The sequence below is a fragment of the Chlamydomonas reinhardtii genome, chromosome 1 (genome assembly GCF_000002595.2).
Source record: "Chlamydomonas reinhardtii strain CC-503 cw92 mt+ chromosome 1, whole genome shotgun sequence".
NCBI classification, from domain to species: domain Eukaryota; kingdom Viridiplantae; phylum Chlorophyta; class Chlorophyceae; order Chlamydomonadales; family Chlamydomonadaceae; genus Chlamydomonas; species Chlamydomonas reinhardtii.
The window spans coordinates 4,567,262-4,590,845 of NC_057004.1; the positions used below are offsets into that span (position 1 = coordinate 4,567,262).

Below are 23,584 nucleotides of genomic sequence, written 5' to 3' on the forward strand. Positions count from 1 at the left end.
CGATGGATGCTCGATCCCAAATTTGGTCTGTCCTCAAACGCATACGCCAACCCACGAGGGGAGTTCGCTGGAATTTGTTGTTTTAATACATCGTGCAACGAGGCAAGCTGGACTCTGACAAAGCGTAATAATCGCTCTTCGTCTGAAGCCCTCGCGCAACCAGTACTCATTGCTTCTCCCATTTGCAGCTACATATAAATAGGTAATCGTGGGTCAATCTTAGCAGCGCTGCATTCCGGGGCCATCATCAGCACACGATGGCCTCCGCGCCGAGCCTGGCATCCCGCTTTAGCTTCACCAATCTGAAGGCTGGGCTAAAGAAATACGGAAAGGCCGGAATCTACACCTACTTCGGCCTGTCAACCTGCGTCACCGCAAGTACGTGTCGACGTCAAGCGTGCGCTAGTTGGGCGGTTTGGCACGTCGTGCGACAACGCTGACCATGCTCGGTGACGCTGCAGGCTTCTACGTCGCAATCGAGAGCCACGTTGATGTGCGGAGTATACTGGGGTTGAAGAAAGGTGCGCGGGAATATGCAGTCGCTCGCGCCGAACGGACGCGCACTGGGAACGCTGGTGCGCAGCGGTGCGTGTGGAGTCGCGTGCGGGGCGGCGTGGGGCACGGCGCCCAGATGTGCGCGGACCGCCAGCATGTGCGGTCATCCCATGATATGGCCGAGTATGTCGCCGTTGATGAGGGGCGCTGGTTGATGTAATAGAGGGAGTCCCCTGCGGCGACCAGCTTCTCCAAGGGCAGTCAGCAAGCGCCGTGCCGTGCCGTGCATCCCTGCGCAAGCCTTCGTCGCAGCTGAGATGAAGCAGTTGGTTGTTCGCGGGTGTACGGTAACAATAGCGGTTAGGGGTTACGGCCCGTGCGCGCGGGGCGGCGACTGCGCCATTCTCAGCCGAAGGGGCATTCGCCACACCAACACGCCATCCTCCCACACTGCCTAACACACCCTTTATGTTGCTGCACGTAGCGTCGGACGAGCAAGAGGAGGGCAAGGAGCCATCCTTTGTGGAGCGCTTCCTCATCGGCAAGGGCTCGAACCTGGCCCTCGCCATCCTGTGCTCCAAAATGCTCATCCCCATCAAGGTGCCCGCGGCGATGGCGCTGACCCCCTACGTGCAACGGTGGGCACGGGCTCGCACGACAAGGTTCAAAGGCTCGTTGTAGCAATGTAGCAGAGGCCGTTGGCTTGGGTTCTGGAGGAGGAAAGGCTTTGGCAGGCCGCCTGCCGGCATGGTGCGCAGCGGCGTGGAACAGATGTCGGGGCTCTCTGTTGGGACAACGCAAGGCAAGCGCCATTTCATGCTTGCTGGTGCCTTGGAGCGCCATGACTTTTGCCCAAAGTCAAGCACGGGGTTGGGCAGGTGTTTTGGGTTCCTGTTACTGTTTTGTGACCGAACGCTGTTGCCTGCCGCCTTGCTCATGTGCAGAGTGCTGGACAAGTTTGTGACGAAGGTTCCAAAAGTGGCGCGGCCGTAAGAAGGAGAGCAGCATGGGCTGAGGAAGGCTTGCGGCGCCAGGCAACCGCACATCAGGGGAGATAGCCATGCAACGGCGGCCTAGCCAAAAATGCATCAGTGAATCGCCGCTTCGGGCGCTCACAGCACTGTTTTGTGTGGCAACTATGCAAAGACAAGAACTGCTTTACTAGGTAGGCTTTGCGGCTGCTCTATGAGATAGAGAGACTCAACGGCGCTGGTCGTGCTACGGCGCGCATGTGGACAAGGGGACTTGGATGCGTTTCGCGTGGGGGCTGTTTCGGATGGCGTATCGGGCTTCCGGCCGCGGTCATATGGACACGGCGTTGAGCAGTTGCATTTGGTGAGCGCACACCGTCGAGGTGTTGATAGGGGTCTACCAGGATGACCTACGTGCATGGACCACATGTGAGCTGGCGATGATGGGGCTGCGCTTTGGTGTCCTTGTCATGGGAAGCTGCGCCTGTTCATTATCTTTTGTTCCTTACACAGGTTATGTAGAGTGTTCAGCTGTAAGAATGGCTTGACTTGGTCGACGAAACAGTATTAACTTCACCGCCGACGCCTTTGCGTTGCCGCGGCCGCGGTTCTTGTAGTATCAGATACGATTTTGCACATCCATAAGAGAAATACATTAGCCATGCCTCGGATTGATGTTTGGGACGTCGCTCCCGAGCAGCCTGAAGTAAAGCCGGAGCCTCTGTGGGCCGGCTTTCCCAAGGCAAAGCTAGAAGACCGATACAATGTTGGAAAGCTGCTTGGGCAGGGTGAGTTGTTTGCGCCGCGGTAACGGATTAAAGAAGGGTTACCACCCGACACCCGAGCGCGGCAGCTGACCGCCCATGCGTTGGTCGCGTGCAGGAGGTTTCGGCAGTGTGCATATGGTTGTCGAAAAAAGCACCGGCAAGGAGTATGCTGCAAAGTCCATTGCAAAGCGTCTGTCGGTGCCCAACATTTCGGCGAATAAGCAGAAGCAGCACATTGAAAACATCAAACGAGAGGCTCTGATTCTATTTCGGCTTCGGGGGACCCTGAACGTCGTTCACCTGGAGGTACGTCGACTGGTCCCGCCGTATATGCACACGCGTGTCTTCCTACTGTGGGGTTGCCCCGCCTCGGGGCCACCATCTCTCCAGCTTAGTTTATATGGGAGCCATCCACAACTCAAGGGGCTTACACCTGGTTTGAGACAGCTTTCCAGGTCAGCTCCCTGGCATGGCGTATGGCCGAAACACTTTCTGACCACAGAGGACAGGATGCGCTCTCCCGCCCAACAAAGCCACTGCTTGCGTTTACCGCAGGACTGCTTTGAGTGCGAGGACTCGGTGCACCTGATCATGGAGAACTGCAAGGTGGGGGGTGTCAGGGCGATGGGGCTTTTTCAGCACTCTCAACCAAAATAACACACCGCCAGCGGCGGACGCGTACCGCGGGCGACGGGGACACGTGTTATCAGACAGCCGTGCCACCATGCGTGCCCGCAGGACGGTGGTAAAGGGAAGCGCCAGCAGGGTCAACAGCAATCGTTGCCAGCCTCTGTCATCTAGATGTTTGTCCGCCGCCTACCTCTGATCTGTGACCGCACACGCCACGCAGGGCGGGGAGCTGCTGCACCGCATCAACACACGCCACTACAGTGAGCGTACGGTGAGTCGTGGCGAGAGCTAAGGCCTCAGTGCGGGTAGGGGTGCGGGTGCTGAAGAGAAGAGGCTGGGGGTAGCGCACGCTGACAGGACCCATGTGGATTTGTGTGCTTGTCGTGCAAAGGTCGGCACGCTCACACCACTGACCACCTGCCCCGCTAACCACACAGGCTGCCAGTTACATGCGCGCGGTGCTGCGGACGCTCGCGCAGTGCCACCACTTGCGCATCCTGCACCGCGACATCAAACCGGGTGCGTGCGCGCGTGTGAGCGTGCGTGCGTGTGCCGCCGCCTGCGGGCTGCTAGGGAGGGGCTGCGCGCACGGAAGAAGGGACCCGTCGCAGGGTGCAGCGCAGCGGCACACATGCGGGATGGGCGGGCCGGTTGAACGGGCATGCCTAAGCGGACCGCGGCCTCACCAGGCCTACTGGGCTTGCTGTATGGTGTCGGGCACGAGCCAAGGGCGCCGGAAGGGACGGGCCAGCCGGGGGCCCGCCTTCCTGGCTGCGGTGCTTGTCATCTGTCCCGCGTGTGTGAGAGATCCCGCCACGGTGCCGCATGTGTCCGCGCGCAGGCAACTTCATGCTGCTTCATGACGCCGACAACGCTCCCGTCAAGGCCATCGGTGAGCCACTGAGCCGTGCCGGCGGGCCCAAGCCGGCCACTGGGAACTCCGCGCTGGGGGGTGTTGCTCTGCCAAGCCAGATTGCCGGTATGCTGCCCTGACCGCTATCTGACAGCTCCCTGACGACTACTTGCTTGATGGTCATACAGACTTTGGCCTGGCGGTGTTTTTCGACCCCAAGAAGCTGCCGCGGAGCGACCTGGGTCTGGAGGGCACGTGAGTGCCGCACGTGCAAGGGGGGTTGGGGGCACAGGGCGGCGCTCCGGACACGGAAGTAGAGCCCCAGGCGGAGGCCGGGGGCACGGGGGTGAACGGCGGCTGCCGCTGCACGTGCCAGCCAGAGCCGCTGCAGGCGCAAGAGGCACGTGAGAACCTTTTCCCTGTCGCCCCTCCCTCCCCTCGTTTATCTCCCTGTCGCAGCCCTCACTTCATGGCTCCGGAGCAGCTCAACTCCAAGACCGAGCCCGCCTCCGACATCTGGTCCGCCGGCATCATGGCCTACCAGCTACTCAGCGGCGCAGTGCCCTTTGACGACGTCAAGAACCCCAAGTCGCCGTCGCTGTCGCTTGTGTGGTGCGCATTTGGTGGCGAGGGAGGGGAAGAGGGGGTGGAGGGGGATGCAGAGGGTTGGAGGTGCTGGGGTGTGGATGAGGGGCGTGGCGCTCATCCGCTCCTGGACTTAAACCGTGCAGACACCGACACCGACTCCGGCACCGACGCCGCTTTGCTCTCTTGATGGACGGATGTGTTAACCTTGTGCCCGATCACGCGGTCGCTCTTGCTGCCGCCGCGTCCGCAGGCGCGCCATCCTGACTCAGGAGCCCAAGTTCACAGGTCGCGCCTGGCAGGGTGTGTCAGACACGGCCAAGGACTTTGTGCGGTCGCTGCTGGCCAAGTAGGTGCCCGTGCCCGTGCCCGTGTCGGGGGGCGGGGAGGGACCGTGAGGGGCGGTGGACGGGTCGCTGCAGCGAAGCGCCCACACAGCTATTGGGGTCCAAGTGATACAGAGTACAGGACAAGCCGCTGTGACGGACAACGCACTTGGCGACCATGCATCACCACAACCACGTCCGCACCCGCCCCTCCCCCTTCCTGGATGCGCCGCAGGGACCCCAAGGAGCGGCCCACGGCCAAGCAGGCGCTGGCGCACCCCTGGCTGCAGGGCAAGAGCGCGGAGCGCACCCAGGGCGCGCCGCTGCAGCGCACGGTGGTGCAGCGCCTGCAGAAGTTCGGGGTGGAGTCGGCGCTCAAGCGCACGGTGCTGGACATGATCGCCAACGACCTCATCAACCGACACATCGAGCAGCTCAACATGCAGCAGGCGGCGGCGGCGGCGCAGCCAGGGCATCCCGTCCAGGGCCAGGGACAACTGCCGGCGGCAGGCGCGGGCGCGGAGGCGGAAGCGGCGGGGAAAGGGAAGGATGAGGCGGCCGCTGCCGCGGCGGGCAACTCGTCGCACGAGCCCAGCCGTAAGGGTGGGACCAGTCCTGGCGGCGTGGCGGGCGCGGACACGGGCGAGGCTACGCCGGCCGGCGCAGCCGCCGCGGCGGCGGCGGGCGCGCCGGTGCCGCCGGTGGCCGAGGGCGCGGCGGCGTCGGCCGCCGCGCTTGCGTCCAAGCTGCGCCAGTTCGCGGCTCAGGACCTGTTGCTCCGCTCCGCCAGCAGCGGCAGCAGCGGCGCGCTGGGCAAGCACGCGGCCACGGTGCACGCGGGCGGCGAGGCGCTGGCGGTGCTGCGGCGGGGGCAGCTGCTGGGGCTGCCGCTGGCGCAACGCCCGGGCGGCGTGGCGGGCGCGGCGGCGCCGCCGGCCAACGGCGCGGGCGCGGGCGCGGGGGCAGGCCCAGGCTCATCAATGGCGGCAGCCGCGGCGGCGGTGCAGCAGACGGTGACACGGCGCTCGCACGACCAGGCGCGGCCGGTGCTGGGCCGCGGCAACAGCGGCATCCACATGGGAGGGGCGGGCTTGGCGCCGCCGTCCACGGCGCTGGGGCAGCCGCTGGTAGCGTCGCAGGCAGGCCCGGCCACACCCGCAGGCGGGTCGGCAGCGCGCGGCTCCGGCCAGGGCCAGGCCTCCTCGCCCTTTGCGGTCCCCACCGCTACCTGGCAGCGGCTGGGTACGTTGCAGTCCACGGGGGCCGCCGGCAGCCCCGCATTGGGGACGCTGGGCTCGGGCGCGCTCACGGCGGCGCCGGGCTCGGCGGGGGTGGCACCTGCAGGCAGCTACAAGGGCCCTGTGAAGGACGTGCCGGCCGCCACCGCCTGGGACCTGTCGTTTATGGTGCGTACTGGCCACCGGGGTGGAGGAGGGTGCTAGGCAGGGGCGGAGGCATGCTGGCTGCTAGCTAGGCAACGAACGACCATCGCGATGAGGGGCTTTAGGAAGGTGTACCCCGGGGCTACCTGTCTTGCAATTAACCCTGTGAACGGCTGCCCACCGCACCTGTGACCGCGACCCGCCGCACTGCCCTGCAGGCCAACCGCCTGGCTATGGAGGGCTCGGGCCACGCCCTCAACCACTACGCCTGGCTGCTCAACGTGGGCGAGCGATCCATGCACGGCGTGCTCACGGAGCGCAGCTACCACGCCGGCCGCAACAACCCCGCAGGCGCAGCCGCCGCCGCCGCGGCGGCGGCGGCGGCAGCCGCCGCCAGCGATGGCGCGGCCTCTGCCTCGGCAGGGCAGCCGCTGCTCTCGGGGACCAGCAGCGGGGGCGGTGGTGCTGCGCACCCGCACCCACACCCGCACCACCAGCCGGGGCACGGGGTAGCCACCTCCAATGCGGTGCTGGGGTCGCGGCACAGCGCCGGCCCGGGGGCGGTGGCGGCGGCCGCGGCGGCGGCGGTTGCGGGCTCGCCGTCGACGGGTCAGCTACTGGGCGGCCCCTTCGGCAGCGGCGTTACGGAGGGCGGCTCAGTGCGTGAGTCGGGATAGGGTCCGTCGCGTGTGGGCCATGTGCTAGCATCGCAGCCCTGGGCTTGCCCCCTGGCCCCGCCAGTCGTGTGGGTGGGTGGGTGGGTGGGTGGGTGGGTGGGTGGGTGTCACGGAAGCAGTGTCAGATAACGTACGCCGGAGCGACCTCTCCCACACCTTGCACCTGGGGCCCAAAGCAAAGTGCCTCACGTCCGTACCGCAGCATAGCAAAACCTCTGGTGTCTTGGATCCTTAGCCCACCTCCCCAACCGTGTCCATGTCACGCGGCTGCGCCGCGCCCCTGCACCGCCCTCCCCCTCAAATCCCTCCTTCCTCCTCCCCTGGGCGCAGGCGAGGGCGGCGAGTACCTGCGCATGCTGGGCCTGGTGGCGCGCCAGCGGGCCGAGCACCGCAAGGTGCAGCGCCTGTCGCTGGACACGAGCGGCCACCGCCAGAGCGCCTATGCCAACCACGTCGCCGAGAGTGCAGCCGCCGCCGGCGGGGGAGGCGGGGGCGGAAAGGCAGCGGGGGGCGGCATTTTCGAGACGCCGCAGGAGGTGGACGAGGATGCGGAGGAGGAGGAGGAGGAGGAGGAGGAGGACGAGGGGGAGCAGGAGCAGCCGGAGTCGGACGATGGGGAAGACGAGGAAGAGGCGGAGGAGGAAGAGGAGGAGGGGGAGGAGGGCGCGGCGGGGCGCGGCGGCCGCAGGCGAGGCACGGGCACCGGCGGCCGCACCACGACGGCGCCGTCTGCTGCCACCACTGGCGCATTCTCGATGAGCCACGTCGCGTCAGGTCTGTCGTCGGCCTTTGTGACGTCGGCTTCTCTGACGCCGCCCACAGCGGCGATGCTTGCGCAGGCGGCGGCCGCGGCATCGCCGGGCATGCAGGGCGCGGCCGCCGGCGTCGCAGGTGCTGGCGCGGCAGAGCCGCGCCAGCCGCAAGCGCTGGCGATGAGCATTCCCGGCCTGGCGGAGGCGGAGGGCCTAGCGCCGGCGCCCGCCGGCGGCAGCGTCAGCGCCATCACCACACCGGCAGCGGCGGCGGCGGCGGGGCGGCCCGGGAGCGAGAGCGGTCTGTCGTTCGGCAGCTCGGGCGGCGGGCCGTGCGAAGGCGCCAGCCTCAGTGGTGATGTGCCGTTGGAGGCGCTGGCGGAGGAGGAGGCCGGCGGCGCGGGCGGCGCGGGGAGTGGCGGCGGCGCAGCCGGGGCTGGTGTGCAGCAGGTGTTGGCGTCGGGCGGCGGCCAGGGCAAGCGCAACTCGCTGTTGAAAAAGGTGCGCGCGTGGCCCGGGTGATGCACTTTGTCTGCGTTGAGCATTGTTAGGGGCTACACAGCCAACCAGGACACCACACTGGGGGAGGCCTAACAGAATCCGTCACTCGCATTGGTTGCCGGGGTGATGCTACTGCCTGTCAACCCACCTCAATCCTCCCGCCCGCCCCCTCGCCTGCCTGCTACTGCCACTGCGACTGCTACTGCCTCTCCCCGCAGGTGCGCAAGGCGCTGATGAAGCCGGTGCGCTCGCTGCTCTCCAGCGACCGCGCGCCCGCCGGCCCCTTGGCCGCCGCCGCCTCCGGCGCCAGCACCCCTGCACTTGCCAAGCTGTCATCCCCCTTTGACGCCGCGTCGCGAGGCGGCGGCGGCGCCGCCGCCGCCCTCGCCGCCGCGCGCGACAGCGGTGCGCGCTCGGGGTACGCCACGCCTGGCGGCGCCGGCCTGGGCGGCGGGCCGTCGCTGGCGACGTTGTCGGTCGCGAGCGCGGTTGCTGGCGAGGAGCGGGGCCGAGGGCGAGGCGCCTACGCGGCGCTCATGCAGGGCGCGGGCGGCGGCGGCACGGGTGCCAGCACAGGCGCCAACACGCCGCAGGAGCGCAGCGCGCACGGCGGCGGCGTCAACGCCGGCGACCGCAGTGGGCACGGCAGCGATCGCAGTGGGCACGGCGGCCGCGAACGCAACTCCTCCACCCCGGCCGGCCCGCCCGGCCTCACCATCCACACCGTGAAAGCGCACAAGGAGCAGGCGGCACCTGCAGCGGCGGCTGCAGACGGTGCGGTGGCGGCGGGTGGTGCGGCGACCACGCCGGGTGGCAGCGCGAAGCCAATGGATGCGGCAGCAGCTGCATCAGCAGCGGTGCCGGCCCCGGCGGCGCAGGCTTCGACCACAAACGTGGGAGAGGTGGGCATCGCCGCCGCCGCGGCAGCGGCGGAAGCGAAGGCCAAGGCCGAGGCGAAGGCCAAGGCTCAGGCGGCAGCTGGTGCTCCGGCCGCCGCTGTGCCGGTTGCTGCGGGGGCCCTGGCGGCGCTGGCATCTGCGGCCGGTGCGGTGGCAGCGGCTGCGACTGGCGGAGCAGGTGCCGGTGGTGCTGCTGCGGGCGGCGAGGCGGGCAAGAGCGGGCGGCCGACGCTCCGCACCGCAGAGCTGGTACGTGAGCATGTGTCGGTGGCTCGACACACGGTCCGGATTAGCCATAGGTGGGAGCTACACACCACACGGGTCATAGCCAGAATGAGCCTGCATGCTGTGTGCTCAGTCGCGGCAGCTCAGTCGCGGCAGCACGCACCGCCACGTGCGCCCCCTAGCGTCAACCCCACCGCACTGCCAGGCTTGGCCGCTGACAACCGCTGCCCGCGCCCTGTCATCACCACACACGCGCGCACACACACACACACACACACACACACACACACACACACACACCTCTACCTCGTACCCCGCTCCCCCTCCAGGCCTCCACGCTGACGCTGCTGCTGGGCGACCCCGCCAAGGTGGCTGAGATGCAGGAGGTGATGCACCGCCTGCAGTACGACACAGCGGAGGAGCTCACGGCGGAGCAGCTCAGCGAGGGGCTGCAGTGGATGGGTGAGAGAGGCAGAGCGGGGGCGGGGGTTGTAAGCACCAACCCAAACTAAACCAAACCAAGCCAAAGTAGCGGGGGGTAGGGAGGGCCAGGGAAGGGAGGGAGGGAGGATGGATGAGGTTGGGCGCAGTTGCGCAAGGCGTCAAACAAGTGTGGTCGTCCCGCAGCCCTCCCTGCGCTTCCCTCTCCGCATTCTGCTTTCTTATATCGTGGCCTTCACCTCCCCGCCTGCCTGTTCACTTTCCCTTCATACTCCTCCTGCTTACCGTCCTCCTCCTCCTCCACCCCCGCCTCCTCCTCCTTCAGGCTACCGGCTGGAGGCCAGTGAGGTGGAGGACCTGCTGCGGCATGTGTCCCTAGGCGAGGGACTCACGGCAAGCCAGTTCATCGCCAGCCAGGTGCGGGGGGAGGAGGAGGAGGGAGGAGAAGTGGGGGGGGGGCCGGGTGGAGGAGGCATCCAGATGGGTGAGCGTGGGGTTTGCTTTGGAGATGTCGTACAGTGCGTGTTTGGCGGGCGCAGCGCAAGCTTGAGCAGGTGCACACGGTACCGCCTTGAACCCACGGATACCTCTGCTCCCCCTCTCACGCTCGCCCGCTCTTCCCCTCCCCTCTCCCTCCCCACCCTCCTGCCCCGGTGCCCGCAGGTGGACTGGCGCACCTTCCAGGCCAACCACCGCGCCGAGTGGATGTCCTGCCTGCGCAAGGCCTTTGAGGAGCTGGGCGGCGGCGCGGGGCCCGGCGGCGCCCTCAGCCTGGAGGCGCTCATGGCGGCGCTGAACGAGAAGCTGCCGGAGGAGGAGGTGGGTGGCAGCAGGACGGCCGAGGGGGCGGCGTGGGTGCGGCGGCGGGGTGCGGGGTGGGGGGTGCTGTCGGACAAGCCGTGCGTGAACCCCTGGTTCCGTTTCCCGCATCGTCCTCTTTCCTGTCCCATCCGTCCCCCCCTCAATCGTTCTTGTGTTTTCATCACTCCGTTCTCCATGAATGGCTGCACACACATCCATACACACGCGTGTGCGCCTCTCTACGCACACCCCACACCCCAAACGAACGACTTCGTCTGCAGTCTTCAAACAACGGCTTTTACAAACATCCTTGCAACCCATCTCCTGGCACCTCCCCCTCCCTCCAGGTGAACCTGGCTGTGCAGGAGAGCCTGATGGACGCGGCGGTGGAGGCGGACGCGGTGGACTTCGACGCCTTCGTCAAGCTCATGCGCTGCAACAGCTCCGACTCGCTGGCCTCGGGCGCCAGCTCCGAGATGTCGTACGACCTGTACGACCCGCGGCTCAGGGACGCCTCGCTGCACGGGCCGCACGGCGAGGGGGCGCACTACACGCCCGCGCTGGAAACCGTGCCGGACCAGGAGTAGGGAGGGGTTGGGTCAGGGGAGGGGGAGGAGGGTTACATTGATATAAATGATAAGTTAAGTGGTAGACGGTAGACAATCTTGGGGAACAGCAATCGTTACCGACGACGTCGACCAGCTCCTGGCTCGAGGGGGAGGCGGGAGGAGATGGAGGCAGGAGGAGAGGTTGCTTTTACCATTCCCATTAAGAAGGAGGAGATGGAGAGGAGGTTGATGGTGGGAGGAAGCTGGAGGGGAGGGGGTTAGTGGGGAGGGGATTGGGGAGGGATGGCATTTGGGGTTCGGGTGTTGTTGTGCGGCACGAGAGGGGAGGCGAGGTAGACAGGCAGGCAGGCGTGTGCATGGCCTGTACGCAAGGCAGCGGGACTGTGGCGGCTGCAGGGGCGTGTGCGGGGCAAAGCTTCAGAAGAAATTGAAGACCTCTGGCGAGTGTGTGGCGGTGTGGGGCAGAGCTTACGGTATTGTGGTGGACACGGAATAAGGGGCGACCAGACCGCTGTGTGCGGCTGGGCTGCGTCAGGAGGGTTGGCGTCGGGGAGATGCCGTCAGGGCATGCCTGCATGACTGCATCAGGTTGTGTGGGCTATTGCGGTGGGCGTTGCTTGGCTGGCTGGCCTGTGTGGGTGCGCGGTGGGAGGGGAGGGTGGGGCGAACTGCTGGGGTGCACGCAGGGTGCCGTGCTAAGCTGGGCTGGTTGGGTTGCAGGATGGCGTAATGATGCACGGCACGTGCTCTAGTGCTTTAGTGCTCTAGTTGGTGAGACGCTGACTGTGCAACAGACGGTGCGTTTGTGTATGCGTGGCTGGCAGCAGCAGGCCGGACCGGCAAAGTACGTTGCCACATACATGTTGACACTGTACATGTGTGGGTCATGGATGGCCACGCTCATGCCAGACCGTGCAATGGCACGTGTGTATAATACCGTATATAGGACTCGTGCACGTGTTACAGCAGTATCGGCAATATGCCCCTCGATGTACCCTCCGCGGGCTTGATCATAAGCAATCGGTCTTGGCAGTTCCTACCAGCCCCTACAACCCATTACGTATCACGCAGCTGCGCGCGTGGACAACCCCCACGCCCACACGTAATTGGCGAACTCTAGTCACACTCAGCAACACCCACTGGGGCCCTTGACAAACGAACACGTCCGCCGGCAAGGGGGCGTGCCGGCTGTCGGGTCCACAAGCAGCATTATATCTTCGCTTCAAGGTATTCGAACCACACAACGCCCCGCACAACACGTCAAAAGCAAAGTGGCTGTGGCCACTACGTAAGTCTCGTGCCACCCATGCAACGGCCATCCCATCCCATCCCCGGGCTACCACCTTGCCTTGTCCACAGTTCTCGCTGTTCTTCCCTCGTGCAGCCATGCATGTGATAATGTTGCAGGGGTCACCCACAATCTCCAGTTGGGTACCGCACAAACGTTTCTTTATTTCATGCCGGGGCGCCTAACCAAGTCCTGGCTCCCACGTACCACGGGCGTTCTTGGGCGTTCATTCTCGATGCATTATCAACAGCATCATCCCCATGTCCCCATCTGATGTGTCCCTTTCGCCCTCAAACGCTCCGCATCCCGTATCAGCGCGGAGACACATGTACGGTACACACATCCATGTAAGCGTTTCATCAAGCACGGCCAAAGACAACCAATATACTGTATACAAAATTCATACGAGCCTCATGCGCCCTTCTGCCCTTCTGCAACGCCACAAAAAAGCATCGTCTGTCCGAAAGCGCAAGGCATCACCCTCGCGCTTGGCAGCAGCTACCGTGTGCTGTGCGCAAGCAGCAGCCATGCGACAGTCCACCTCTCCCCAGTCAGCAGGGGTGCGGTCACCACTTCTCCCCGTTCCAATAACTCCATCCTTTCTCCTCACCCCTTCCGCCTCCCTCACCGCTTCGCCTGTACCCCACCGCCTTCCCACCACCAACCGTCTGACACGCAGTTGCCCGTCTCACAACTCCTCCGGACCTCCCGCCTGCCCCATCCCACACTCCCCACACTCCCCACACTCCCCACCGTCCCGCCGCCTCACACGCCCGCCAGGTCACGTGCGCTGGGCTCCCGCAGCATCACGTCCACCAGGCCCGGCGGCAGCGGCGTGACGTAGTAGGGCGGGCCCAGAGTGGCCACCGCCGCCGCCGTCGCCACCACCGTCTCACGATAGCCGTACGGAGGTCCCTGCCGCGCTGCTACAGCCAGGTCGGTGGGCACGGTCGGCAGCAGCATCGCCGCCGCGGACGCGGGACTCGTGGGCGTGACAGGCGCAGGCGCGTCGTCGTGGCCGGTGGTGCCGGCAGTAGCAGCCGTGGTGCTACTGTCGAGCGGCGGCAAGGCGGTCTTGATGCGCGGCAGCTTGTCGGGCGTGGGCAGCAGACAGAAGCTACTGCTGGCGCGGTCGGGGGTGGGGCTGGCGCCGCCGCTGCTACTGCCAAGACCGCAGGCGGCGCACGCCGCCGCCGGCTCGACGAGCGCGGTGGCGGAGGGCGCGGGCGTGGGCGACAGCTGTAGCCGCGCCGACGTGTCGTCATCGCCGTCATGGGGGTGTTGTGGGGTGTCATGCTCCTGCTTCTGCTGCTGAGCATCTGCGTCCTCGTCGTCCTCCTCCTGCCAAGCCCAGTCCGCGGCACCGGCGAAGCAGGACGAAGAGGAGGCCAGGGTGCGCGGCGGCGAGCTGCCCAGAGAGCTGCAGCCGCCGCCGCCGCCGCCGCTCGTGCCGCCACTGCCGCTGCCGCTGCCGAGGCTGGAGCTGTTGGTCTTGCTGGGGGCAGCGAAGGGCGGCGGGGCAGCGCCGCCGCCTGCCGCCGCCGCCGGCGCCGCAGGCGGCTGCGGCAGCAGCTGGTGGCGGTGTTGCCAAAAGTGGATCGTGGTGGGTGGCGGCGCCGCCGGACAGTCGTACACGTACGGGCGGCCAGTGGCGGGCGTGACGGCGGCGGCGGCATCAGGCGCCGTCAGGTCGTGGCCGGTGGCGGCGCCGGGCACGGCGGCGGGGGCGGCGGCGGCGGCGGCGGCGTCCTCGCTCTTGTTCATGTCGTCGTCTTGGTCAGTGCTGGTGCTACTCGGGGCGGCGGGCACGGGTGTGGGCACGAACTCTGCGGAGGTGGCGTTGAGCTGCAGGCTGAAGCCGGGGGGCACACGGCCGAGGAAGTCAGCGGCGGGCAGGTCACCGCCGCCAGGGGTAATGGTGGTTGTGGCGGCGGCGGTTGGGTCGGTGTGGTAGACGTCGTCGTGGATGAGGGCGGCGGCCGACAGGCGGGTGGCGGGCGGCGGCGGCGGCGGCGGCGGCGGCGGCGGCGGCAGGTAGGCGCGGGCCGGCGGCTGGGCGGCGGCGTTGATCTCTGTGTGGATGGGTGCGCGTGTACACCAAGCGGAGGGGAGGGAGGGAGGGGCGGGAGAGTGTGATGTACGTCAGGGAGGGGAGGAGATGCAGGGAGGCGAGGAGATGCAGGGAGGGACCTTACCGCCCGCCGGACCTGTTGCGTGGGTATGTGCATGCGCGCGCGCCTGTTCCGTTTGCCCTTGACACACACCTCCATACACGCATTCACACACACACACACACACACACGCACACACACACACACACACGCACACACACACACACACACACATACACACGCACACAGTCTTACACACCCACCCGGTCCGGATGCAAGTCCCTGCGTCACTCCTCAACCAGCCCAAGAGAGTGGGCCACACCCCTACACACCCCTACACACCCCTACACACCCCTACACACCCCTACACACCCAGGGGGCGGGCCCACACCACGCCGCGCCGCGCACCCGTCATGGCTCCATCCAGGGCGCAGGAGGCCGCCACCAGCGCCGCGTCCCTGGCAGCTGCAGTAGCCGCGTCGTCGCCGCCCCTGCTACTGCCGCTGCTACTGCCGCTGCCACTGCCGCTGCTGCTACTGCCACGCGTCACCGCCTGTTGTTGCTGCTGCTGCCGCGCCAGGGCGCCTGCGGCGGCCATCGCGGCGGCCAGAAGCTGCTTGGGGCTGGCGCCAAGGTTTGGGTTGGGGCTGGCGCCGGGCCGGGGCGGCTGCACACGGCCTGGGGAGGGCGCACGGCCGGCGCAGCCGATGGGGGGTGGGGCGTGGAAGGCGAGATTTGGGATGAGGGAAGGCCGCGGGCAACGACAAGGACAAAGTTTCAGGCACCGATCAAGCATGTCCTTCCTACCCCCACCTCCCCACACCTGCCCACCTTTCCAACCTCCCCATCCCTCTACCCAACATCCTTGCCTCCTCTCAAACCCAACCACAGCCCTCCCGTTGTACTCATCCTCACCCACCTGTGTGCGGCCGCAGCTCCACCTCGCCGCCCTCCACCTCCCCGCCGCCGCCGCCACCAGCAGCAGCAGCGCGCGGCGCCGACACGTCACCACCCCCGACACTGACACTGACAGGCGGCGGGGCGTCAGCCGCAGCCGCTTCAACCCCTACCATCCGGAATGCGCCGGCCAGCTGGCCCGCCGCCCGCGCCAGCGACAGAGCCACACCACTGCGGCTGCTGCTACTGCTACTGCCGCTGCCGCCGCCGCCGCCACTGCTGCGGCTTCCGCCGCCACCGTCACCACCGCCGTCGGCGGCTCCGCCACCACCGCCGCCGCCAAAGAGCGCAGCGGCAAGCTCGGACATGCGCGCGGCGGCGGCGCGGGCAGCGGCGGCCAGACTGGCGCCGCCGCCGTCGCTGCTACTGGTGGTGGTGGGGCTACTGCTTCCGCTGGTGCTGGTGGTGCTGGTGGCGGCGGCGCTGGCGGCAGGGTAGGTCGCGCCGCTGCCGCCGCAGTCGCCCGCTGTGCTGAGGAAGGCAGCGCGTCGGCGGGCGGCGTCGGCGTCGGTGGCGTCAGTGGCGGCGAGGGGGCCGGTGGGAACATAGGGGTCGGGTTCCTGAGGGCAGGGGGGAGGGGCGGGGCGGGGCGGAGGTTTCGCAGGTGCACAACAGGTCGAGTGAGGCCATCATGCAGGCCAAGTGCCACTCAACCACCCCCGCAGGACAGCAGTACCGCCCAAGGTCGGTTGTGGACTCACGGCCCTAACCGCCATGCATTGCCCTGGCGCCCATCCATTTTATCACCCTACTGTGTGAGTGCCGTTACTTTCCCGCCCCTGCTCATGCATGCGGGCAGCGCTGCCCCTCCCTCCGCAGCACCGCCACACCTGGTCACCCGTGCTGCCATCTGCTGCTTCCGCGCCGTCTGCTCCTCCGGCGCCCGCGCCCGCGCCAGCGCCCTGGCGCAGCTGCTCAGCGGTGCCCTCGTACTGCAGCCGCCGCCGCCCGCATGTTGCTGCTGACAGTGCGGCGTCCACGTCGCTGCCAGCACCCACGTCGTCGCCAGCAGCAATGCCGCTGCCGCCGCTTGCGCCCTTGCCGCCGCTGGCGCCGCCGCTCTGGCCGCCGCCGCCGCTGCTGCTGCTGCCACTGTTGCAGATATCGCTGTTGATCTTCATTGCGGCCATCTGGAGCCTGAGCCGCTCCCCGGCCGACGACGTCGCCGAGTCAGACATCACACAAGGACGACCCTGCTGCTTCTGTTGCAGCCACTGCTGCTGCGGTGGGGCCATTTGCTGCTGCTGCGGCGGCTTTTCCTGGTCGTTGAAACGGACAAGGTCGTCTGACTTGCGCTCCCAGTGCGGCATCTCAAACGACGCGGCGCTCTGAGCGCGTGGGGGGAGCGTGCGTGAGAAGCGAGGAGCGCGGGAAGCACGCCGGCCTGCTTAGAGTGCTAGCGCTCGTAGCGATGGCAGCGTGTGCGCAGCAGGGGTCGCTGAGGTTCGCGCGCGTGTTCCCCTCGAGGAGGTCACGCAGTGCTCTGCGAGGCGAGTTATTCAAGTTACTTTGTTGAGGTTCGGGATCACGCACGCATCAAAGGAGTGCTGATAGGTTCAGAAGCGGGATGTAGTTGTTTTGGTCTGTCGTGACCGACCTGCGAATAAAAATCCTTGCAAGAATCCCGCGCATGGCGCCTGTGACTCAGGGGGGGGCGTCGGGCGCCCCGGTGACGCGGCGCACCCTTCTTCTTTGCCCGCTATCTTGCTGCTCAGTGCCAAGGACCAGTGGTGTGTTCCATAAGGGCATTCACGCTCAGCTCCACATAGGCCAGGGGCCCAGGAGCGGTTGCCAGGTCACAGTCTGACACAGCGCCGGCGTCATCGGGGCATGCATGGGTCACCGCGGGCCTCCTCCGCGCCCCACTCGCCGCGCTGCCACCCGCCCACAGCGGCCCCCTGCGCCAACTAACCTCGAGCGCACCATTAGCGGAGATGACAGCACCGGAGACATTAGGCATACATTGGCTTCTGCTACGTGCTGCTCTTGGGCAGCGGCGGCCGTTGGCAGTAGCAGCGCCGCCGGCTTTTGCAGCGGCGGCGGTGCCGTGCACCCACCCCACACGCCGGTTGGGACCGACCGCTACAGTCTGACATGCAATGCAATGCAGTGCAATGCAAAGCGGGACTTCGCAGCAATGCATGGCGGCGTCATGGATGGCGGAACGTTTGTATCATGCATGGGGTGCGGGTCATCCCGACCCCGCGGCCCACGGAAACGCACGGCTGGACCTTACATGCACTTCCCACATACAGCCATTCGCCTCCCTGCCAGTGCCTGCCATCAACACAAGACACAGCACCCGTAGCACCGCCAACTAGCACTCGCTAAAGCAAACAAAATGGGCGGCGGCATCATAGACGACGAGACCAAGCAGGAGCTGTCGCGCCTGATGCTGGGCCGCTCCTACGACGAGCTCCTGCCGCACGAGAAGGGCATGGTGCTGGGCGCAGCCAAGTAAGCACGGGGCGGGAAAAAGCGCGGGAGGCACCCCGGGCGGGGAGGCTGCGGCTGCGGCGTTGCGGTAGCGCTAGCCTCGACACCCGCATTACGTCGCCTTGTGCCTGTGCGTTGCGGACGGGGATGCCTGGGAATGAATGGCGCGCCTCGGCGGCAAGGCGGCCGCTTGCGTCCGTGTCGGAGCGAAGAACCCTAGTCGGAACCCCAGCCTGTAGACCCCCACCTACGCGCGCGTGTGCGTTGCAGTGTCCCTTAATAGTGTTATGCATGCACACTTTCGCCTTCACACATCTCCGCATATTTTCCACACGCCGCAGGAAGCAGCAGGGGCGTGAGGCCGAGTCGCACGGGCGGAGCGAGCCGCCGTGAGTCCGCTGGGGTTGTGCGTGCCGGCGCAGCAAGGCAGCGGGAAGCCTACTGGGCGCGCGGGTGTCCCGCTAGCTAGCTGACGGGCGGGGTGTGGCTTCGGGCGGAAGCGATGCCGGGAGGCAGGGGAGGCAGCGTCTTGCACTGCTGGCGGCGCGGCGTGCGTGTGTGGGACCCACGGGACGCGATAGATGGGCGGTGCGGCGGTTCCTGCCGCGGCTAGCTAGTAGTGTGCGCTGGCGGCGCCTTTCTGCTACCAGCCAGGCTCCAGGCCTAATGCAGTCAGTGCCCTGGTGGCCATGGTACATTTGATTGTGTTTGAGGGTGAGAGGGGTATGGACTGTGCGGCGACACGTGCTCGCTCTTGACCCATTTGCCCAAGCCCAACCCCTCCGCTCCCGCCACATGCCTCTCGCCCCTTCCCTGCAGGCCCAGCTCCCGGCCGCAGCACATGGGCAAGATCATCCGCTGATGAACTATTCGCCGGTACCTTCCCCAGCTGCCCGTGTCTCGCCAGGCTGTAGCTGAAGCTGTAGCTGTGATACTTAGCATCTGTTATTGATGCGGAATGGGTCTGCGCCTAGCTGCACACGTAGTCTGCGCAGGGACTTGCATGCGGGAGTGGTGTGGCGCTGGCGGCTCAGGCAGCTAGCTCGGTAGCGTGACGGCTGCGGCTTCGAGTGAAGTGGCATCACAGCATGAGATTGGATTTGAGGCCGTGGGCGCGGTGCGTGTTCCGAGCTTATGTGAACATAGTGCAGTGGCTACATTAGCGTCGTCGTCAGGCCAGTGCAAGGACAAATAGTTGCGGCGCGCGGTTGGTGGGTCACACGTGATGCGTGTGAGTTGGTGAGTTGGTGGGCTTGCTTACGAGTGTGATGTGAGCTGCGGGCTTACACGTGCGTGCAGCTACTGCATGGGTGGTTGAGGTGCACAGCCTCGCATGCAAGGCCCGTTCATGTAACAGCAATAAAGTTGCTTTACGTAAGAACATGCGTGCTCATTCAAGGGGGAATCACGCACGTGCCGCCTTAACCCGGCTCCAAAATGCGCAGTGACGCATTCGGAAGCGTCAGCAACACCCAGCAGCGCACTAATGTCAAATGTGCAAAGCTGCCATGGCATGCGGCAGTGCCCCAACCTACAGCTCCCAAGGCTCTGCCAACCTTAAGTGACCTTGCCCGATCTACTTGCTTTGCAAACAACGGTGGGGAAGTGTTGCTGGGTCAGCTTATTGCAGGTGCAGTGGGTGTCATCAGTTCAGCATGCACGTGCGCCGATACGGCACTGAGGAAAGCTCCTGGCACATCCCGGGCACCACGCCCTATCCGTGCGTCCTATCTTATGTATGCAAATGCGTAAAACAGTACCCACAGCAGTGAAGCGTTGTTGGCACAGTACACAGCAAGTTCATCTCCCACTGGCAAGCACCCCTGCGTTCCCCACCCGCATGCTCAGCACCCCAACACCACCTTCGGCCCCAGCGGCGCGGTTCTCAGGCCACAGTAGTGTTGCCCGCGTGCGTCGCCCCCATCCCGACTACCGCACGTTGTTGTATGCGCCTTTCCCAATACCGACCCAACAATGCTCACCAACGAGTGCCGTGATGCTGTGCCTACAACGGCACAAACCGCTGCGGCCGCGCATAGCTGCCACCGCCGCCGTAGTCACTGTAACCGCCGTAACCGCCGTAGCCTCCACAACCCGGCGGCGGCGGCGCGCAGCCGCCCCCGTAACCGCCGTAACCGCCGTAACCGCCGTACGGTAGCGGAGCGGGCGGCGGCGGCGAAGCGCTACTGCTGCCGCCGCCGCCGCCCTGATAGTAATCGGCCATGATGATGAAGCGCACGCGGTGGATGAGGCCCGAGTATTTGCCGTACGTGGTGGATCCGGTCTCGATGCCGGCAATGCGGTACCCAGAGGGCACGGCTCCCACGGTTTGGAAGGCGGGGCAGCCGAGCGGGTCTGAGGCCAGGAGGCGGGGGGGGGGGGCAGTCAGGGGCAAGGGTGAGGTTAGCGACTAGGCGGCAGTCAAGACCCAGACCACCATTCACTGGACCGATACACACGCCCACATACAAACGCCCCCACACACATTCACTCACCGCCTACGGACAGGAGGCCGCCGTCCGCCGTCCACAGCAACAGCCGCTGCACGCCGTGCGCCTGGCCGCGGCCGGCGCAGCAGGTGCTGTAGGCGACCACCCGCTTGGGCCCCGTGGCGTCGAACCGCACGGCACAGGTGCTGCCCGGGCCCCCACGGCAAGTGCCGTTGACCGGCGCGTCCTGCCCGCCCGCCGGGTCAAAGTACGTGCCGTGCTGCGGCCCCATGGCGCCGCCGGGTTCGTACACTGACTGCAGCCACGACAGCAGCCCTGCCGTACGACCATTGGCAGGCGGCGGCGGCGCGCCGCCACCCGTTGCGTTGGCTCCAGATCCGGTCAGGTCGTTGGTGTCTTCGTACCCGGATCCGTCGTACGGCGGCCAGGCCACGCCGCCGCGGATCCCGACCATGACCATGTCCCGCAGGCTCTCCTGGACCAGATCCGTCGTACGTGCGTTGTACGTGTACGGCGAGTCGGGCACGCGGCCGCAGTACCATTTGCTCATCAGGATGTCCGTGGCTGCATGTGTGTACCCGTGCACATGTTGGGGTTTACGGCGGGATGCGGGATGCGGGATGGGAAGGGGTGGGGAGGACTGCGCTAACACCCTGCTTGCACCCTCTGTACAAACGACGCCCACCACGCGTTCATGGATGGCTACCGTATCTGAGCGACACCCGCGCCCAGCACCACCAGCACCCCGGATCCAACGCCCTCTCGCCCCCACCATCCACGCCACGCCGCCAGCTCACCCTGGTCAGGCGGCCGCGCGCCCTCCGGCGGGCTCGCCTCCGGCGGCTCCACACCGGGCGGCAGGTCCCCACCCGCCCCGGGCGGCCGGGCCCCCGAGTCGGTTCCAGGCGGCTCCGCACCCAGCGGCTCCATGGGCGGCTCGGGCGGATCGGGCGAGGGCGGCGAGGGCGGCGTGTCGGGCATGGCAGCGGGCTCGGGCGCCCGTGCGAACACGAAGCGCAGGCGGTGCACCCAGGTCCCGCCGCCGGGGGCGGTGGGGCGCTGAGTCTCCACGCCCGCGAGCAGGAAGCCCTCCGGCAGCTGCGGCGGCAGTAGTGAGTGGCAGCCGGAGGGGCAGGCGAGGGTCACATAGGTGAAAGCGTGGATGTCGGTGCGGGTGCGGGCGCGGGTGCGGGTGCGGGTGCGGGTGCGGGTGCAGGTACGGGTGCGGGTGCGGGTGTGCACAGCCCGGCAAGGCTGTGGCGGCATCATGGTGCCATCCCGGCGTGCGGCAGGACGAAGGGGACAAGGCAGGCGTGAGGCACAGCCTATCCATGGACTCCCTCTTGAGCTCGTCTCATCCTTCCCACCACACGCTCTCCCACCCACCCGTGTGTAAGGCAGGGGCGTGCGGCACCACCTGGGCGGCCCCCCCAGCGCCAGCAGCTCCCGCCCCGCCGTGTACAGCATCAGCCGCTGCACGCTGTTGCCGTACAGCCCCTCGCCGCTGCAGCAGGCCGCCACGTACTCCACCCGGCCCGGCCCCGTCTGCGGCAGCTGCAGCGTGCGGTCGATGACAGCACCGCGGCTACTGCCGGCGGCTGCGGCTGTAGCATTGCTGCCGTGCTGCGGCCCGGCCAGTGCGCCGCTGTCGTACGACGAGCGCAGGGACTCAAGTACGACGCCGCCGGAGCTGGACATGCCCGTGAGCCAGTGCAGCTGGGGGGCGGGCGAGGCGGCGGCGGCGTCCGAGGTGGTGGCGTAGTAGCCGTCGTCTGTGTGCGTGTGTGTGTGTGTGTGTATATGTGTGTGTGTGTGTGTGTGTGTGTGTGTGTGTGTGTGTGCGTGTGTGCGGCACAGCTGCAGAGCGGATGGGCGGATGGGCGGGGAGGGCTGCAAGTCACGGCGGTTACGGAAGTGCGGTTACAGCTAAGCGGTGCGACTCCTGTTGCTAGCTGCTGGCCTCACAGCCTGTCCACAGTGATGTATGTGGGTTCATGTGGAAACGACCGAATGCCGCGGGGCCCCTCCCCACAGCCACAGCCACAGGGCCCCAGGGAATGCAGTCTGCTAACCCCCACATACCCTATATAACCGTGACATAACGTAACAGCCCACCTTCGTGAAACGGCATGCCGCAGTACCAAGGACTGTACTGCAGCTCACGCGGCACTGCGGGGCGTCAGGCGTGGGCAGTTTTTGTGGGTTCAACACCATGCATGGCTTTGTGTGAGTCATTCTGCGGTGGTGAGCGGAGATGGCGCGACAATCCAACAGCAGCAGCACGTGGGCTGTGGCGAGATACAGCGAGGTACAGAACGGCCGGGCCTTGGGTGCTGCGTGCGTCACCACAACTCCCGCTGGCCGCACGTACCCCTCCTTGGGGCTTGCGCCCCCGACCAGCAGGCCACACACACAGTGCATGGGCGGTCTCAGCGCTCTGCATGCACCCACCTGGTGACGGTGGCGGAGATGGTGGAGACGAAGGCTGCGGGGGACTTGCTGGGGGGGAGGGCGGCGACGCGGGCTGCGGGGGCGGGCGCGGGGGCCGTGGCGGCGGCGGCTGCCAGAAGGGGATGAATATGTCATCTTCCAGGGAGCTGCTGCGAGCATCCGGCCCTACAACCATACGTTCAAGCATAGGAGCGGATTATGCTGTAGTTGAGTCGATAAGCGGGCAAGGCGCTAGCGGGCAAGGCTGGCTTGGGTGCCGAGCCGTGCGAGTGCCGGTGTGGACGTGCCCCACCCGTGTGCCCCACCTTGAGGCGCTAATAACTCACCGGCGCTCTGGTCTTGCAATTCTAGCCGGCGCGCCCCCATAGCCGCTCCAACTATACACACATAAGGCACAGGCGTGAGTTTGTGGCTGTATCAGCTGCTTACGGCGTAGATTAGGTGCGCTCCGACATGTTAGCTGCGCAATGGCAGTTGGCGCTCTGTCGGGACTCACCTAAGCATGCTGCTACCAGCAGCAGCTGAAATGAACATGTCTCAAGGACGCGGACCATCAGATTTACTCAGAACTGCCCGCAGGCAGCGCGAGGGAGCGCTAGTTGTCCAGTGCCGCTGCTTAATCCCTTTCAGGTGTGACTGCTAGGCATGAAACTGAACCGCAACCTGCAATAAAGTATTCACTCGAAAACGCGCAGAAACGGCCACTCGAGTGCCGAACACTTGCAAGTGCTGTGAGAAGCTGTGTTCAAGTTCAGGCTGAGAAATGCATGTAATAGTGCAGGGCACGATATCGGCGTTCAACCTAAGAGACTTTACGCCCGAAGGTCACGATGGTGAGCCCACATTCGCGCGCTTCTCGGGCGAGGCGGGCGAGCGAGTGGGGGCCGCGGGGAGGGTGCCGCTCGGCCAGTCTAACTAAGCACTCAGAACAAATTGACATTTACGAGAGGCCACGACGGTGTGCCCCTGAGCAAGCCCAAGGCGCAGGGGTACTGTCGCCATCTCGCCAACAGTCGC

General features: G+C 66.3%; 5 protein-coding genes across 5 annotated transcripts; 3 read left to right on the plus strand and 2 right to left on the minus strand.

Moving 5' to 3' along the window:
* Positions 1-39: 39 nt before the first annotated feature.
* Positions 40-2,096, plus strand: CHLRE_01g031250v5 (uncharacterized protein). Its single transcript, XM_001689537.2, has 4 exons — positions 40-378; positions 462-521; positions 980-1,133; positions 1,440-2,096. The coding sequence occupies exons 1-4, from the start codon at positions 258-260 to the stop codon at positions 1,486-1,488; spliced, it is 384 nt and encodes a 127-aa protein (XP_001689589.1). The 5' UTR covers positions 40-257; the 3' UTR covers positions 1,489-2,096.
* Positions 2,097-2,148: 52 nt separating this feature from the next.
* Positions 2,149-11,820, plus strand: CHLRE_01g031300v5 (uncharacterized protein). Its single transcript, XM_001689538.2, has 17 exons — positions 2,149-2,254; positions 2,349-2,539; positions 2,789-2,839; positions 3,084-3,134; positions 3,301-3,382; positions 3,705-3,755; positions 3,905-3,971; positions 4,176-4,328; positions 4,555-4,650; positions 4,863-6,033; positions 6,228-6,672; positions 7,017-7,939; positions 8,158-9,087; positions 9,393-9,525; positions 9,830-9,921; positions 10,168-10,323; positions 10,653-11,820. Exons 2-17 carry the CDS (start codon positions 2,369-2,371, stop codon positions 10,890-10,892), a joined length of 4,812 nt encoding a protein of 1,603 aa, XP_001689590.2. The 5' UTR covers positions 2,149-2,254; positions 2,349-2,368; the 3' UTR covers positions 10,893-11,820.
* A 2-nt stretch (positions 11,821-11,822) lies between these two features.
* CHLRE_01g031350v5 (uncharacterized protein) lies at positions 11,823-16,808 on the minus strand. The gene is made up of 4 exons (XM_043058640.1): positions 16,061-16,808; positions 15,193-15,790; positions 14,682-14,951; positions 11,823-14,234 (listed from the first exon to the last, which is right to left on the minus strand). Exons 1-4 carry the CDS (start codon positions 16,538-16,540, stop codon positions 12,928-12,930), a joined length of 2,655 nt encoding a protein of 884 aa, XP_042928554.1. The 5' UTR covers positions 16,541-16,808; the 3' UTR covers positions 11,823-12,927.
* A 670-nt stretch (positions 16,809-17,478) lies between these two features.
* On the plus strand, positions 17,479-18,930 carry CHLRE_01g031400v5 (uncharacterized protein). Its single transcript, XM_001689539.3, has 3 exons — positions 17,479-17,687; positions 18,008-18,055; positions 18,486-18,930. Exons 1-3 carry the CDS (start codon positions 17,572-17,574, stop codon positions 18,526-18,528), a joined length of 207 nt encoding a protein of 68 aa, XP_001689591.1. The 5' UTR covers positions 17,479-17,571; the 3' UTR covers positions 18,529-18,930.
* A 7-nt stretch (positions 18,931-18,937) lies between these two features.
* Positions 18,938-23,378, minus strand: CHLRE_01g031450v5 (uncharacterized protein). Its single transcript, XM_043058641.1, has 8 exons — positions 23,064-23,378; positions 22,894-22,944; positions 22,568-22,732; positions 22,232-22,285; positions 21,503-21,888; positions 20,914-21,214; positions 20,162-20,680; positions 18,938-20,021 (listed from the first exon to the last, which is right to left on the minus strand). Exons 2-8 carry the CDS (start codon positions 22,931-22,933, stop codon positions 19,672-19,674), a joined length of 1,815 nt encoding a protein of 604 aa, XP_042928555.1. The 5' UTR covers positions 22,934-22,944; positions 23,064-23,378; the 3' UTR covers positions 18,938-19,671.
* Positions 23,379-23,584: the final 206 nt, after the last annotated feature.

Excerpts from the sequence above, each read along its gene's own strand:
- CHLRE_01g031250v5 (XM_001689537.2), top strand. The coding sequence starts at position 258 with ATGGCCTCCGCGCCGAGCCTGGCATCCCGCTTTAGCTTCACCAATCTG. Across the intron at positions 379-461 it reads GTCAACCTGCGTCACCGCAA|GCTTCTACGTCGCAATCGAG; the intron begins GTACGTGTCGAC and ends GTGACGCTGCAG. Across the intron at positions 522-979 it reads TATACTGGGGTTGAAGAAAG|CGTCGGACGAGCAAGAGGAG; the intron begins GTGCGCGGGAAT and ends TGCTGCACGTAG.
- CHLRE_01g031300v5 (XM_001689538.2), top strand. The coding sequence starts at position 2,369 with ATGGTTGTCGAAAAAAGCACCGGCAAGGAGTATGCTGCAAAGTCCATT. Across the intron at positions 2,840-3,083 it reads TGATCATGGAGAACTGCAAG|GGCGGGGAGCTGCTGCACCG; the intron begins GTGGGGGGTGTC and ends CACGCCACGCAG. Across the intron at positions 6,673-7,016 it reads TACGGAGGGCGGCTCAGTGC|GCGAGGGCGGCGAGTACCTG; the intron begins GTGAGTCGGGAT and ends CCCTGGGCGCAG.
- CHLRE_01g031350v5 (XM_043058640.1), bottom strand. The coding sequence starts at position 16,540 with ATGCCGCACTGGGAGCGCAAGTCAGACGACCTTGTCCGTTTCAACGAC. Across the intron at positions 14,952-15,192 it reads GGAGCTGCGGCCGCACACAG|GCCGTGTGCAGCCGCCCCGG; the intron begins GTGGGTGAGGAT and ends CGCCCTCCCCAG. Across the intron at positions 14,235-14,681 it reads CCTGGATGGAGCCATGACGG|AGATCAACGCCGCCGCCCAG; the intron begins GTGCGCGGCGCG and ends CCATCCACACAG.
- CHLRE_01g031400v5 (XM_001689539.3), top strand. The coding sequence starts at position 17,572 with ATGGGCGGCGGCATCATAGACGACGAGACCAAGCAGGAGCTGTCGCGC. Across the intron at positions 17,688-18,007 it reads ATGGTGCTGGGCGCAGCCAA|GAAGCAGCAGGGGCGTGAGG; the intron begins GTAAGCACGGGG and ends CACACGCCGCAG. Across the intron at positions 18,056-18,485 it reads CACGGGCGGAGCGAGCCGCC|GCCCAGCTCCCGGCCGCAGC; the intron begins GTGAGTCCGCTG and ends CCTTCCCTGCAG.
- CHLRE_01g031450v5 (XM_043058641.1), bottom strand. The coding sequence starts at position 22,933 with ATGGGGGCGCGCCGGCTAGAATTGCAAGACCAGAGCGCCG. Across the intron at positions 22,733-22,893 it reads ATTGCAAGACCAGAGCGCCG|GGCCGGATGCTCGCAGCAGC; the intron begins GTGAGTTATTAG and ends GTATGGTTGTAG. Across the intron at positions 20,681-20,913 it reads CGCGCGGCCGCCTGACCAGG|CCACGGACATCCTGATGAGC; the intron begins GTGAGCTGGCGG and ends ACACACATGCAG.